Source organism: Scyliorhinus torazame, chromosome 15 (assembly GCF_047496885.1).
Source record: "Scyliorhinus torazame isolate Kashiwa2021f chromosome 15, sScyTor2.1, whole genome shotgun sequence".
NCBI classification, from domain to species: domain Eukaryota; kingdom Metazoa; phylum Chordata; class Chondrichthyes; order Carcharhiniformes; family Scyliorhinidae; genus Scyliorhinus; species Scyliorhinus torazame.
The window spans coordinates 197493642-197508901 of NC_092721.1; the positions used below are offsets into that span (position 1 = coordinate 197493642).

The 15260-nt window shown below is 52.7% G+C and overlaps 1 protein-coding gene across 6 annotated transcripts in view; it reads left to right on the plus strand.

Annotated features, from left to right (window-relative positions):
- The window catches only part of gdpd4a (glycerophosphodiester phosphodiesterase domain containing 4a), a 112833-nt gene that overhangs the window by 19054 nt on the left and 78519 nt on the right, over positions 1-15260 (plus strand). For all 6 annotated transcript variants that reach the window (XM_072477382.1, XM_072477381.1, XM_072477380.1 and 3 more), the window contains one exon: positions 6676-6885. In XM_072477382.1, the coding sequence (XP_072333483.1) occupies positions 6703-6885 (183 nt within the window). In that variant the 5' untranslated portion in view covers positions 6676-6702. The remainder of the gene's footprint in view (positions 1-6675; positions 6886-15260) is intronic.

Sequence of the window (15260 nt, forward strand, 5' to 3'; positions counted from 1 at the left end):
GCTCAGTAGATGATCTTGATGCGGCCGTTTTGTGAAGCTAAAGGCAGTATAAATGGAAGGTATCACCACACCAGGTAATGTGACCTGTGGATGATCCTCACCAGGATGCACCATCCCTACATAATTTCCCTGATTCAATTAGTATCTTGCAGTTCTATATTTATATCAAGTAGCTGCTTTGGAGAGATCAGTTTAATATTTATACAAGCCCGCCTTTGCCAGGGTAATTAAGTTGACAAATTGATGTTTCCGTTAGCGAGAACGATTGCAAACTCTCCAGTAAATGCTCCACAGTCTCCTACTCATTTAATCAACTGCTCTTGTCGCGCTCAATTGGATGTTATGCTGGATAAATTGTTCAGCCGGACGTTTATTATCCAAAACAAGATTACATGGGATCGCACAGAGTATATATTCAGAAACAGCTTACTGTGCTCAAGTTACCTGTTCCTAATACAGCTTTACAACTTCAAAAGGGCATTGGGACATCCCGTGGTCATGAATGTTGGCACAGTGGTGAGCACTGCTGCCTCACGGCGCCGAGGTCCCAGGTTCGATCCCGGCTCTGTCTGTGTGGAGTTTCCACATTCTCCCCGTGTTTGCGTGTTCTCCCTGTGTTTGCACACAACTCAAAAGATGTGCAGGGTAGGTGGATTGGCCGCGCTAAATTGCCCCTTAATTGGAAAAAATGAATTGGGTACTCTAAATTTAAGAAAACATACCCAAAAAAATGAATGTTGCTGTATAAATGCATGTAAGTTGTGAGGAGGACAGAGAGAGTCTGCAATGGTGCACAGACAGATGACGTGAGCGGGTAAGATGTGTGAGGAATTTTGCTTCCGACACCATGAGGTAGGCTTTGTGGTTATAGCAAGTCTTTATCAATCGGAACATAGGAGCATCAATAACTCACAACTCTGCACATGTACACGGTAGAGGGTGCAGGTATGGAGCTGACTCCATCTTCGTTCTTCACACATCTCTGTCCATCTCGAGACTGACCCTGGCACTAGGTCATGTGTCGTCTTACATCACTGTGTAACCCAGTGATGTACCCAGTCCTACATTAATCCCGTATGTACGAGACACTACTAGAGGGCAAATGCATTTTAATGTGGGCAAGTCTAATAGAAAAGCAATATTTTTTTAAACGGTGCAAAACTATTCAGGGTTGGCCTTCAGGGGATTTGGGGACAAACTCAGAAAGTTAATGTACAGTAACAACAAAGGTAATTTGGCCTTGGTTGCAAGGCAGTTGAGTGTAAGAATAAGGGAAGTCTTGCTGCAGTTGTATAGGACTTTGGTGAGATGGCATTTGGGGTAGCGGGTACAGTTTTGGTCTCTACCTGAGGAAGGATATACTTACCTTAGAGGGTGTGCAATGAAGGTTGACTAGGTTGAACCCTGGGGTGAGAGGTGTTGAATATGTGGGTTGATATTGTTGCATAGTCGGTGACGTTGGTGAGTCAGTCTAGGCCCAGCCTTTGTAAAGTTAACAATCATTTAATAATCCTCTTGATTATTGCATTCAATCCACATGCTTCAACATCTCCATTTCTTTTATCCTATAAGTAAAAATCATAACAAGAGGGCTTTCCCATGAGGAGAGATGAGTAGAATAGGCCAATACTCTCTGACGTTTAGAAGAATGAGGTATGATCGCATTGAAAGAAGTAAGCTTCAGAGTGGAATTTTTGTAAAAAATGTTTGATCATCGGATGTGGACGTCACTGACAAGGCCAGTATTGGTTTCCCACCCCGATTTGCTCTTGAGAACAGTTTCAGAGTCAACCACATTGCTGTGGGTCTGGAGTCACATGTAGGTCAGACCGGCAGATTTCCTTCGAGGTTTGATGGAGACATTTCCTAATGTTGGAAACGAGCCTTCATCTGCAGTAAGCAATCAGGAAGGTGAGTGACATCTTGGCCTTCAGTGCAGGAGGATTTGAGTACAGGTGGAAGGGTGTCTTGCTGCGATTGTATGGAGCCTGGGTGAGGCCGCACCTGGGGTATTGTGTACAGTTGTGGTCCCCTTAGCTAAGGAAGGATATACTTGCCGTAAAGGAAGGTTTACCAGACTATTCTCTGGGATGGCAGGACTGTTTTATGAGGTGGGATTAAGGAAACTGGGCCTATATTCTCGAGAGTTTCAAAGTATGAGAGTTCATTTCGTTGGAACTTACAAAATTCTTACAGGGCGAGATGGGTTAGATGAGACAAGGCCACACAAATCCACACTGACACTCCCAATATTGAGGGTGTGCTACACTATTGGAGTTGCCGTCTTTTAAAATAAATATTGAATTGAGGTCTCGCCTGCCCTCTGAAGAAGACACTTTGGGATCCACCCAAATGGGAACAAAGTCACATAGCGAGTGCGTTCAGCCGCGTGTTTCCCAGCGCTCACAGCACCGAGAAACACTTGGCTACTCAATGCGACTGGCGTTGTACAAGGGGCCTCAATGGGGACCGCGGGCTGACGCTACACATAGCCCCGTTTTTTACAGTAGGGAGCTCCGCTCGCTGGAACTCACCAGTGCAGTGAGAGATCGGCGCAGTATTTTTAAATTACCTAGACCCCCAAAGCGATCCCTGATCTCCTGTCCACCCCGAACGCATTATGGGAGGGTCCCCGGCCCTCCCCGCAGCCCCCCCCCAACATCCATGCAGGGTAGCCCGTCCAAACACCACGCGAAAAAGTGCCAACCTGGCACTTACCTTGGTAGTACCAGGCTGGCACCCAGGTGGCACTGCCAGGGTGTCAATGTGGCACCAGCAGTGCCAGGGTACCACCCTGCCCAAAGGTCATACAGCTGGGGGCCTCCAATCGCCTGGCAGACCCCCACGAGTGCCCTTCCACCTGGCCCCCATTTGTGGAGACCGGCGATGTACGGCGCTCGCCCGAGGTCTCCGAGTCGAAGGGCGTGAATCCCAAAGCCTCGGGTACCTCGGGATTTGACAATGAGTGATCCTGCCCACAATGGGCGGGATCTACATCGCATTGGATCTCGTAAGGCATTGCAAGCCAGGTAGACGGCGGGAGTGGGATCTCCTGGTTTTATCGGCTACATTGCCCCACCGCAGGCTGCTTTTTCGACGCAGCGTAGCAGTTGGATCGTGCTCTACATATTTGTCCAGTATCCAATTTTTAAAAATAAATTTAGAATAGCCAATTCATTTTTTCCAATTAAGCGGCAATTTAGCGTGGCCAATCCACCTACCCTGCATATCTTTTGGGTTGTGGGGGTGAGACCCACGCAGACACGGGGGGGGGGGGAATGTGCAAACTCCACACGGACAGTGACCCGGGGCCGGGACCGAACCTGGGACCTCAGCGCCGTGAGGCAGCAGTGCTAACCACTGCGCCACCGTGCTGCCCCATCACCCAGCATCCAGAGTAGGACTTGAACCCACGACCTTCTGACAAAGAGGCAAGAGTACAGCCACTGGAAAAAAAGTGATCCGATGTTCCACGCTAGGTCGGAGTAATAGGATTATTCTGAGCGGAATTGAAGGCCTTTCATTACAACAATTACTTCAGTTCAGACCAGAACTTCAGTTCAGGCAAAGTTCACAGGCTGCTTCCCGAGATAAAGGGATTGTCGAATCAGGAAAGGTGGAGCAGTTTGGGGCCTGTGCTCATTGGTGTTTGGGAGAATGAGAGGTGATCTTATTGATACACAAAGATTCTCAGGGGACTTGACAGGATGGTGGACACGGAGAGGGCGCGACCTAATGGCCACGTTGTTCCAGGCGCGGATCCTGCAAGCCGGTAAGATCGTGGGAGAGGTGGAGGGGTTCCTTGGGGGGGGGGGGGGGGGGGGGGTGGTGCTGGGGGTGGTGCTGGGGGTGGTCAAGGAGGCTGGGCGCCATCAGTGGGTGCGGGGTGCGAGGGGCTCAGCACTCACGGGGTCCCACAGGCCACCCCCACGGATTATGTATACCCATAACAGGCAACTCCAGCCACCACCTGTCCGTCCCACTGAGGACCCCCAGGACCGAGCCCTGCCCGTGGTTACGTGGTGAAGGACACTTCAACTCCCCTGGACTGTGAGCAGCTGAAGGCTGCACAGCTGAAGGCTATTGCGAATAGGGAACTGGCATTGTCGGTTATATGACCACTTTCATAGAATTTACAGTGCAGAAGGAGGCCATTCGGCCCATCGAGTCTGCACCATCTCTTGGAAAGAGCACCCTACCCAAGTCCACCCTATCTCCATAACCCAGTAACCCCACCCAACAATAAGGACAATTTTGGACACTAAGGGCAATTTATCATGGCCAATCCACCTAACCTGCACATCTTTGGACTGTGGGAGGAAACCGGAGCACCCGGAGGAAACCCACGCACACACGGGGAGGATGTACAGACTCCGCACAGACAGTGACCCAAGCCAGGAATCGAACCTGGGACCCTGGAGCTGTGAAGCAATTATGCTAACCACTGTGCCACTATGCTACTTCATGGCTCTCAAGTGGATTCCAGTGGGTAGGTGTGCCATGTCGCAGGCAGGTGTTACAGCATCGCAATCTGCGAGGCCTGGACACTCTGCCTGGACCTTGGAGGCATCAACACCACAGAGGCAACAGCCAGTAATCAAACACCCGAGAGCTGGGCCTCAGCACTGGGAACATCCCCATGACCAGAGGGTGAGGCTGTTGGTCGGGGAGGGCACCTGAGCTCATTCCAAGTAATGTTCCCAACACGGATCTGGGGTCCAGGGTCCGGGGTCTGTTGTCCGGGACCCCTGCTGCGACTACGGGTGTGTGTGCAAGGTGGGGTCCCCCAGCACATCCGGCTTGTTGGACGGTACCCTGAGAGAAGGCGAGGAATGTAAGGTTAGGGAAGGCTTGGGGTCTTGAGGGTCCCGGGCTGGAAGCCATAACTGATTGTCGGTCTCTCATCCCCTCTAAGTCCTTACAGCTATCACATTCTGGATGGTATTGCGGACCCCAGGGCAGCTGCACACACGGCCAGGCGGCCAGACGCTGGGGAAGGTGGTAGCAGCAGCATCGATGCAGGCTCGAGGTGGCAGCCCATGTGCCTGGGCCCACCCCGCACCCTGAGGACCCTGCCACCCATCAGCCAGGGACAGACTCAGGGGGGAGGCCAGTGATGGCCTAATGTGTACCGGCGTTGTTGTTCGTTTGAGATGTCGGACAGCGTGTACCACAGGAGACTCCATCTCAGCAAGGGGACGGTGCTGCAACTGTACCATGTCCTCGCGGACTTGGTACCCCATAGAGGAGGGGGACACCCGCTCCCGGTGACCATCAAGGTCACTGCAACCCTTAAATTCTGAGCTTCGGGCTCGGGCTACGGTGGGGTCTTTGGAGAGAGACAGGCGTGGGCATCGCTGCTGGGCATGAGTGGGTTGTGCTGGTGGGTGTCAGGGTGTGCTGGGGCAAAGGCGTGGTATAATACTGAGGGGGGTGGGGGAGTGCAGTACGGCTCATTGGCGGAGGGGGTGGTCCGGGGGTGGCACGCGGGACTGATGCCAGAGGGCCGATGCCAATTCAACTGTGCAGCCCGGTGGAGGCCATTGAGCTTCTCCCGGCACTGGACTGCGGTCCTCCTCGTAACGCTTCGCGAACTGACAGCCGCTGCTATCCAATCGGCTCTGACTGTGACCTGTGGCTGACCCTCTGACCCTCTCAGGGGAACTGTACCGTCGTGACTCCACCGCTTTCAACAGTCGGGTCAGGTCGGCATCTCGGAAGCATGGGGCTGGCCTGTGCGGTGGCGTTCCTGCGTGCTGCCTGGGGTTTGCTCGGAGGGAGTGATTCATGTGCTGCTCCCCCTTGTTAGCGGGAAGCAGCCGGACGCGGTCCAGGCGAATCAGCTGGCGGGACAGCCATTGCTGTCGTGAAGCCCGTGGGGGACCATTACCGACCCGAATTGACGTCCGATACTGGACGCAGTCTCACCGGGTCAGCCCTCAGGAAGTACCTGGCAAGTCGCGCTCGCTACTGTACTTCCTGCTTTTTTTTAACATAGAATTTACAGTTCAGAAGGAGGCCATTCGGCCCATCAGATCTGCACCGGCTCTTGGAAAGAGCACCCTACCCAAGGTCCACACCTCCGCCCTATCCCCATAACCCAGTAACCCCAGCCAACACTAAGGGAAATTATGGACACTATGGGCAATTTATCACGACCAATCCACCTAACCTGCACATCTTTGGACTGTGGGAGGAAACCGGAGCACCCGGAGGAAACCCACGCACACACGGGGAGGATGTGCAGACTCCGCACAGACAGTGACCCAAGTCGGGAATCGAACCTGGGACCCTGGAGCTGTGAAGCCATTGTGCTAACCACAATGCTACCGTGCTGCCCGTGCTTCTCTCGTTAGATCGCGCCCAAGGGGCCTCCCATTTAAGATGGAGATGAGAAGGAATTGTGATCTCTTGGAGGGTCATTAGTGTTCGGAACTTTCTACCCTGAGAGCAGGCTGTGGATCACTGAATATATTCAAGGCCAAGTTAGATAGTTTTCTGATAGAAAAGGAAGTCAAGGATTATGGGGGTAGTCTTGAGGGGATGAGTGTGCAACTCCTGTTCTTAATTCTTATGGTCTTATTTATCATTGTGCATTGGCTGTAAAGTGCTCAGGGACATCCTGAGTTCATGAATAAATGTGAGTCTTTCTTTCTTGCTCTTCTGTCTTTGCAGCATTAAGGAGGGCCTGACCAGTGCGGAATGGGCAGCACCGCCACCCAGCTCACCAAGATCAAACTGGGGAAGCTACAGATCGTCCGCAGGCGCTTGCTCCAACGCTATGAGTACCAGCCTTTCCTCTCCTGCCTGGCGGGGCTGTACGGTTGCCAGTGGAGGCGCTACCAGCGCACCCGGATCCTGCCCGGGGAATTCTGTTGCAGCAAGGTAAGGATTTTCCATCCTACACTGAAGCTTGTTTGTTCTAGTAGGTGTGACGGTCGGAGGTCTTGAATCGAGGAACAGGCTAGAGGGGCAGAATGGCCTTATTCTGTTCCCACATGACTCTGTCCCAGGCGGCACCCTGCTTTCCTCACACTCCTCAATGTATCAATGTATTGATTCTGAGACTAGAGTCCTGATCCTAAATAAAGGAAACTACGATGGTATGAGGGGCAAGTTGGCTGTGATGGATTGGGGAACGTTAATTAAAGGGATGACGATGAAAAGACAATGGCAAACATTCAAAGAACACATGGGTGGACTGCAATAATTGTTCATTCCTGTCTGGTGCCAAAACAAAACAGGAAAGGTGGCTCACAAGGGAAATTAGAGATAGTATTAGATCCAAGGAAGAGATATACAGATTGGCCAGAAAAATAACAGACCTGAGGATTGGGAACAGTTTAGAATTCGCAAAGGAGGACAAAGGGATTGTTTAACACGGGGAAAATAGAGTATGAGAATAAGCGTGTGGGGAACATAAAAACTGACTGCAAAAGTTTCTACCGGTATGTGAAGAGCAAAAGATTGGTGAAGCCAAATGTCAGAAACAGGTGAATTTATAACGGGGAACAAAGAAATGTCTGACCAACTAAATACACCCTTTGGTTCTGTCTTCACAAATGAGAACTCAAATAACATACCAAAAATTTGGGGAACACAGGATTTAGTGAGAGGGAGGAACTGAAGGAAATCAGTATTAGTAGGGAAATGGGTGGGGAAATTGATGGGATTGAAGGCCGATAAATCCCAGGGCCTGATAATCTACATCCCGGATTACTTCAGGAAGTGGCCCTAGAAATAATGGAATAAACGGGTCTTTTTTCAAGTATCAGGCAGCGGGCAGTGGGGCACCGGAGGGATCAATGCTGGGACTCCAGCTATTCACAATATATATTCATGATTTAGATGAGGGAATAAAATGTAATGGCCGGGATTCTCCGACCCTGTCCCGGAGGGACGCGAGAATCGCGCCCCGACGCCGGCTTCCCCATTCTCCGGTGCCGATTCTTGGGCGCGCGCAAGATTCCCGCCGCGCCAGTCGGGGGGCGTTGACAGCGGCTCCCCACCCCCCCGGCAATTCTCCGGGCCCCGAGTGGCCGACAAGTTTGCCTGGGTCCTGCCGGCGTGGGTTACTCAGATCCCACACGGCGGGACCTGGAAGGTGAGTCTGCGGGGGCCCTCCTGGTGGGGGGGGGGGGATCTGACCCGGGGGGGATTGGGGGGGGCACGGTGGCCTGGCCTGCGATCGGGGCCTGCCGATCGGCGGGCTGGTTCCGTGGGGGCCTATTTTACTCCGTGCCGGGCCCCTGTGGGGCTCCGCCATATGGCCCGGGGGTCGGCGCGGAAAAGAGAACCCCCGTGCATGCGCGGAAATACATCGGACGTAGCGCGCATGCGCGGAATCACACCGGCCGTTCCGCACATGCGCGAACTCACGCGGGATTATCGGCGCTGGCTGGAGTTGCGGGCACCACTCCGGCGTCAACCTATCCCCCTAGGAAGGGGAGAATTCCTCACTTTCGGGGACCCTTGACGCCGGAGTGGTTGGCGCCGATTTCACGCCGGCGTGGGGGTCATAGTCCCATTATTGGAGAATCCCGCCCAAAATCTCCAAATTTGCAAATGACACAAAGCTGGGTGGGAGGGTGAGCTGTGAGGAGGATGCAGAGATGTTTCAGTGTGATTTGAACAAGTTGAGTGAGTGAGCAAATGCATGGCAGATGCAGCATAATGTGGATAAATCTGAGGTTGGTAGCAAAAACAGGGTTATTATGTGCCCGAATCCCATTGCCTGGGGACCCATCTCGGGGAGTGTGAGCTCCCACAACGAGGGGGGCGGGGCATTGATTAGCAGTTGCAGCTGTATAAAGAGAGCTGGCCAGTGTGGTACCGGCTAGAGAGCAGGAAGCAATGGTTAGCTACTGCTGTTGTGTACATATTGTTGAAAGTAAAGTTACTTCCTGTTTGACACCACAAACTCGTGCTGGATTTCTCGTGGCCCTCACAAAAAACAGGAAGGCAGATTATTATCTGAATGGCTATGGATTAGGATAGGGGAATGTGCAATGAAACTTGCACACCAGTCGTATGCAGGATGTAAAGAAGGCAAATGGTATGTTGGCCTTCATAGCGAGAGGATTCGAGTACAGGAGCAGGGATGTGTTGCTGCAATTGTACAGGGCCTTGGTGAGGCCACACTTGGAGTATTGTGTGCAGTTTTGGTCTCCTTCTCTGAGGAAGGATGTTCTTGCTCTTGGGGGAGTGCAGCAAAGGTTTACCAGACTGATTCCTGGGACGGCGGGACTGTCATATGAAGAGAGATTGAATCGGTTAGATTATATTTACCGGAGTCTAGAAGAATGAGAGTGGGGGACCTTATTGTAACCTATAGGGTAGCACAAGGGCAGTACGGTAGCACATGTGGCTAACACTGTGGCTTTACAGCGCCAGGGTCCCAGGTTCGACTCCCCGCTGGGCCACTGTCTGTGTGGAGTCTGCACGTTCTCCCCGTATCTGCGTGGGTTTCCTCCGGGTGCTCCGGTTTCCTCCCACAGTCCAAAGACGTGCAGGTTAGGTGGATTGGCCATGATAAATTGCCTTAGTGTCCAAAAAGGTTAGGAGGGTTATTGGGTTCTGGGGATAGGGTGGAAGTGAGGGCTTAAGTGAATCGGTGCAGACTCAATGGGCCGAATGGCCTCCTTCTGCACTGTATGTTCTATAAAATTCTAACAGGACTAGACAGGAAGGATATTCCCAATGGCAGGGAAGTCCAGAACCAGGGGTGACAGCTAGGGATATGGGGTAAACCATTTAGAATTGAGATGAGGAGAAATTTCTTCACCCAGACAGTGGTGAGCCTGTGGGACTCGCTTCCACAGAAAGTAGTTGAGACCAAAACATTGTATGTTTTCGAGAAGCAGTTAGATATAGCACTCGGGGCTAAAGGGATCAAAGGATATAGGGGGAAGGCGGGAACAGGTTATTGAGCTTGATGATCAGCCATGATCATGATGAATGGCGGAGCAGATACGAAGGGCCGAATGGCCTCCTGCTGCTCCTATTTTCTGTTTCTATGGTTCAAAACCCACCACAGCAGCTAGCTCACGAATGCCCCTTCAGCGAAGGAAATCTGCCACCTTTACCTGGTCTGGCCCACATGTGACACCAGAGCCACGCCAATGTAGTTGACTTTTAATTGTCCCCTGAATTGGTCTCGAAAGCTACTCGGTTCAAAGGCAATTGGGGGTGCGGGGGGAAGTAATGCTGTCCTTGCCAGCGAGGCCCACACGCCATGAAATGAATTTTTAAAAAATTAAACAAAACATGACACTAAACCACATAAGGCGATATTAGGTCACATGACCCATTGCTTGGTTAAAGAGGCAGGTTTTAAACAGCCTGTAGAAGGAAGAGAAAATGTGAGAGTTTTGAGAACATAATGAAATAGGAGCTGGGGAAGCCCCTGTAACCAATGTTGCCATTCAATAAGATCAAGGCTGAGTTGATTATTGCCTTAAGGGCAGCACGGTAGCATTGTGGGTAGCACAATTGCTTCACAGCTCCAGGGTCCCAGGTTCGATTCCGGCTTGGGTCACTGCCTGTGCGGAGTCTGCACATCCTCCCCGTGTGTGCGTAGGTTTCCTCCGGGTGCTCCGGTTTCCTCCCACAGTCCAAACATGTGCGGGTTAGGTGGATTGGCCGTGCTAAATTGCCCTTAGTGTCCAAAATTGCCCTTAGTGTTGGGTGGGTTACTGGGTTATGGGGATAGGGTGGAGGTGTTGACCTTGGTTAGGGTGCTCTTTCCAAGAGCCGGTGCAGACTCGATGGGCCGAATGGCCTCCTTCTGCACTGTAAATTCTATGATAATCAATGATTAACTCCACTTTCCTGTATTTCACCTCAAACCTGCATCAACTAGCATCATGGATAAAACATTCAAACTCTCAAATTATCGTACAACAATCTCCTTTACTGTACCCGACCAAGTTACCCCAGAGATCCCAAAACACAATTTAAGGGTATCGGAAGCTCTGTTACACACGGTATCAAATCTCTGTTCTACAAAAGGCAGCAAAATTCACGGCTTGGTCCTAAATAGCACCCATTCAGAGGCAAGGTGACCAGACTCCTTCTTGGTGGATCCCGATGTCCTCTCTGGGTCTCGGTCCCAGGGCTCTGCTTCTCATGATGGTTATTCCTGAAAGTTGTCAGTGCAGATGTTGCTTTGTCCCTCCTTTTCATACAGAACTTGTTCATGCTTCCAGTCACGTACTCACAGGACAAGCACTAATCAATCACTGTCCTTTAGGTCATGAGTGCTCAGGAGTCGTGACTCAGGCAGGGTCTATAATCTATAATAATAATCTATAATCTCTAATAATAATCTATGATAATAATAATCTATAATCTATAATAATAATCTATAATAACAATAATCTATAATAATAATCTCTAATAATAATCTATGATAATAATCTATAATCTATAATAATAATAATCTATAATAATAATATCTAATAATAATCTATAATAACCTATAATAATAATCTATAATAATCTTTATTATTGTCACAAGTAGGCTTACATTAACACTGCAATGAAGGACTTCCGGTTGCGGCTATGTGGAGCTAAGCCGCATGATTCGGCAGCTCCCGCGATCACGGACCTTCGGGCTCGCTAGAGGAGCCCCAACGGAATTTTTTTTACAGCCAACCCGTGGGGAAGAGAGGAGAGAGGTCCCCTACTAACTTGTATGGACCGGACCTGCAGCGAAACGGCCAAAAAAAGTGGCATTGGAGCAGCGGGAGAAGAGAGGGAAAATAAGCAAAATGGCGGTGGCCGGGGACAAAGAGGAGATGCAGGAATTCATCAAGCGCTGCTTCGAGGAGCTGGGTAAGGAGATGGTGGCGCCGATGCTGGCAATAATTGAAGGACTTGGGGCAACCCAGAAAGCCCACGAGGTGAAGATCCAGGAGATCCAGGAAAAAGTGAGTGAGAATGAGCTCTTGGGCCTGGCGGTGAGAGTGGAGCGGCACGAGGCGCTACACAAGACGTGGGCGGGAAAACTCGAAGACCTGGAGAACAGGTCGAGGAGAAATAATCTGAGGACCCTGGGTCTCCCAGAAGGAGTGGAGGGGGCCGATGCCGCGGCATATGCGGGCACAATGATCGGGGCGCTGATGAGCGCGGAGGCCCCCCCGGGGTTGCTGGAGCTGGAAGGGGCGCACCGGGTGCTGGCGAGGAAGCCCAAGGCAAATGAGCCGCCAAGGGCGATGGTGGTGAGATTTCACCGGTTTACGGACAGAGAGAGGGTCCTGAAATGGGCCAAGAAGGAGCGGAGCAGCAAGTGGGACAATGCAGAGATCCGAATATACCCGGACTGGAGCACGGAGGTTGCAAAGCGGAGAGCGGGTTTCAACCGGGCCAAAGCGATGCTGCATCGGAAAGGAGTGAAATTTGGAATGTTGCAGCCAGCGCGACTGTGGGTTACACATAACGGCCAACACCACTACTTCGAAACGCCCGAAGAGGCGTGGACCTTTATACTAACTGAAAAGTTGGACTCTAATTGAGGGTTTGTGAGGGTGGGGGGTGTTTGAGGGTTGAAGTATGATGGTTATTGTATATAGGGGGTCAATCACGCGCGGGAAATGTTATATGGGCTGGGGGAGAGAGACAAGGCCGCGACAGGAGCTGCGCCAGAGGGGGGGGGGGCAGGCTTTGGAAAGCGCGGGGTGCTTTTCCCGCGCGCGGGAAGAAAGGCGGGAAGGGGAACGAAGGAACGTATATTGATTGGGAGACTCCCACACAGTGTTTGAAAGAGATGGAGGGGGAAGCCGGGGTCAGCAGGTGTCAGCTGACTTACGGGAGTGATATGGGGGAGCAAAAAAGCTAGACAGGGATCTAGCGGGGGGGGGAGGGAAGGGGGGAGGGAGGGGGGAAAGGGATGCTGCTGCACTGGCCCAAAGGGAATGGGACACAGAAGAGGTGGTCGGGACGGAGGTCCCCCGGCTGGGGGACTGGAGGGTGAGGGAGACGCGGACACAGGATTGGCCCAGAAAAAGAGATGGCTAGTCGGTGGCGGGTGGGGGTGGTGGTGGTGGGGGGGGGGGGGTTGGTGGGGGGGGGGGGTGGGGTGGGGGGGGGGGGTGAGGTGAGAGCCCCTCCAATCCGGCTGATAACGTGGAACGTGAGGGGCCTGAATGGGCCGGTGAAGAGGGCTCGAGTGTTCGTGCACTTGAAGGGACTGAAGGCAGACGTGGTCATGCTCCAAGAGAGACACCTGAAGGTGGCGAACCAGGTCAGGTTAAGAAAGGGATGGGTAGGACAGGTATTCCACTCGGGACTGGACGCGAAGAATAGAGGGGTGGCAATTCTGGTGGGAAAGCATGTGTCATTTGAGGCCAAGACTATCGTAGTGGATAATGGAGGGAGATATGTGATGGTGAGTGGTAGGTTGCAAGGGACGTGGGTGGTGTTGGTAAATGTATCCGCCCCGAACTGGGATGATGCCGGATTCATGAAGCGCACGTTGGGGCGCATTCCGGACCTGGAGGTAGGAGGCCTGATAATGGGAGGGGACTTCAATACAGTGCTGGACCCAGCAATGGACCGCTCCAGATCAAGGACGGGAAAGAGGCCGGCGGCGGCCAAGGTGCTCAGGGGGTTTATGGATCAGATGGGGGGAGTGGACCCATGGAGGTTTGCAAGACCGCAGACCAGGGAATTTTCTTTCTTTTCCCACGTGCACAAGGCCTACTCCCGGATAGATTTCTTTGTTCTGGGCAGGGCGCTCATCCCGAGGGTGGAGGGGACGGAGTATTCGGCCATAGCCGTTTCGGACCATGCCCCGCACTGGGTGGAAATGGGGCTGGGAGAGGAGAGGGACCAGCCTGTGGCGGCTGGACGTGGGACTGCTGGCAGATGAGGTGGTGTGTGGGAAGGTGAGGGGGTATATCGAAAGGTACTTGGAGGCCAACGACAACGGGGAGGTGCGAGTGGGAGTGGTATGGGAGGCGTTGAAGGCGGTGATCAGGGGAGAGTTAATCTCCATCAGGGCTCATAGGGAGAAGACAGAGGGCATGGAAAGGGAGAGGTTAGTGGGGGAGATGCCCCGGAGGAAAGATTACTTGGGGAAAGGCGACGGCTCCAGACGGAGTTTGACTTGTTGACCACGGGGAAGGCGGAGGCACAGTGGAGGAAGGCGCAGGGGGCGACCTACGAGTACGGGGAAAAGGCTAGTCGGATGCTGGCACACCAGCTCCGTAAGAGGACGGCAGCGAGGGAAATAGGGGGAATCAAAGATGGAAGGGGAGCCACGGTTCGGAGTGCAACAAAAATAAACAAGGTATTCAAGGCCTTCGATGAAGAGCTGTACAGATCCCAGCCCCCAGGGGGGGGGAAGAGGGGATGAGACGATTCCTAGACCAACTGAGGTTCCCGAGGGTGGAGGAGCAAGAGGCGGCTGGTTTGGGGGCACCAGTCGGGTTGGAGGAGCTGAGTAAGGGTTTGGGGAGTATGCAGGCGGGGAAGGCCCCAGGGCCGGATGGGTTCCCGGTGGAGTTCTACAGAAAGTATGTAGACCTGTTGGCCCCGCTACTAGTGAGGACCTTTAACGAGACAAGAGAGGAGGGGACCCCGCCCCCGACAATGTCGGAGGCGACAATTTCCTTGATTCTAAAGCGAGACAAGGACCCACTGCAATGTGGATCGTACAGGCCGATTTCGCTCCTCAATGTGGACGCTAAGTTATTGGCAAAAGTGCTGGCCACGAGGATTGAGGACTGTGCCCCGGGGGTGATTCATGAGGACCAGACGGGATTCGTAAAGGGCAGGCAATTAAATACTAATGTGCGGCGGCTCTTAAACGTGATAATGATGACATCGGAGGAGGGAGAGGCGGAGATAGTGGCAGCTATGGATGCGGAAAAGGCCTTTGACCGAGTAGAGTGGGAGTACCTCTGGGAGGTGTTGCGTAGGTTTGGGTTCAGGGGAGGGTTCATCAGCTGGGTTAAGCTCCTTTACAGCACCCCGGTGGCGAGTGTGGTGACGAACCGGCGGAGGTCAGAATACTTTCGGCTGTACCGAGGAACGAGGCAGGGGTGCCCCCTGTCCCCCCTGTTGTTTGCATTGGCGATCGAACCCTTGGCCATATCACTGAGGGAGTCTAATAAATGGAGGGGGGTGGTCCGCGGGGGAGAAGAGCATCGGGTGTTGCTATACGCGGATGACCTGCTGCTGTACGTGGCGGACCCAATGGAGGGGATGGTGGAGGTCATGCAGACTCTGAGGGAGTTTGGGGAGTTCTCGGGCTATAG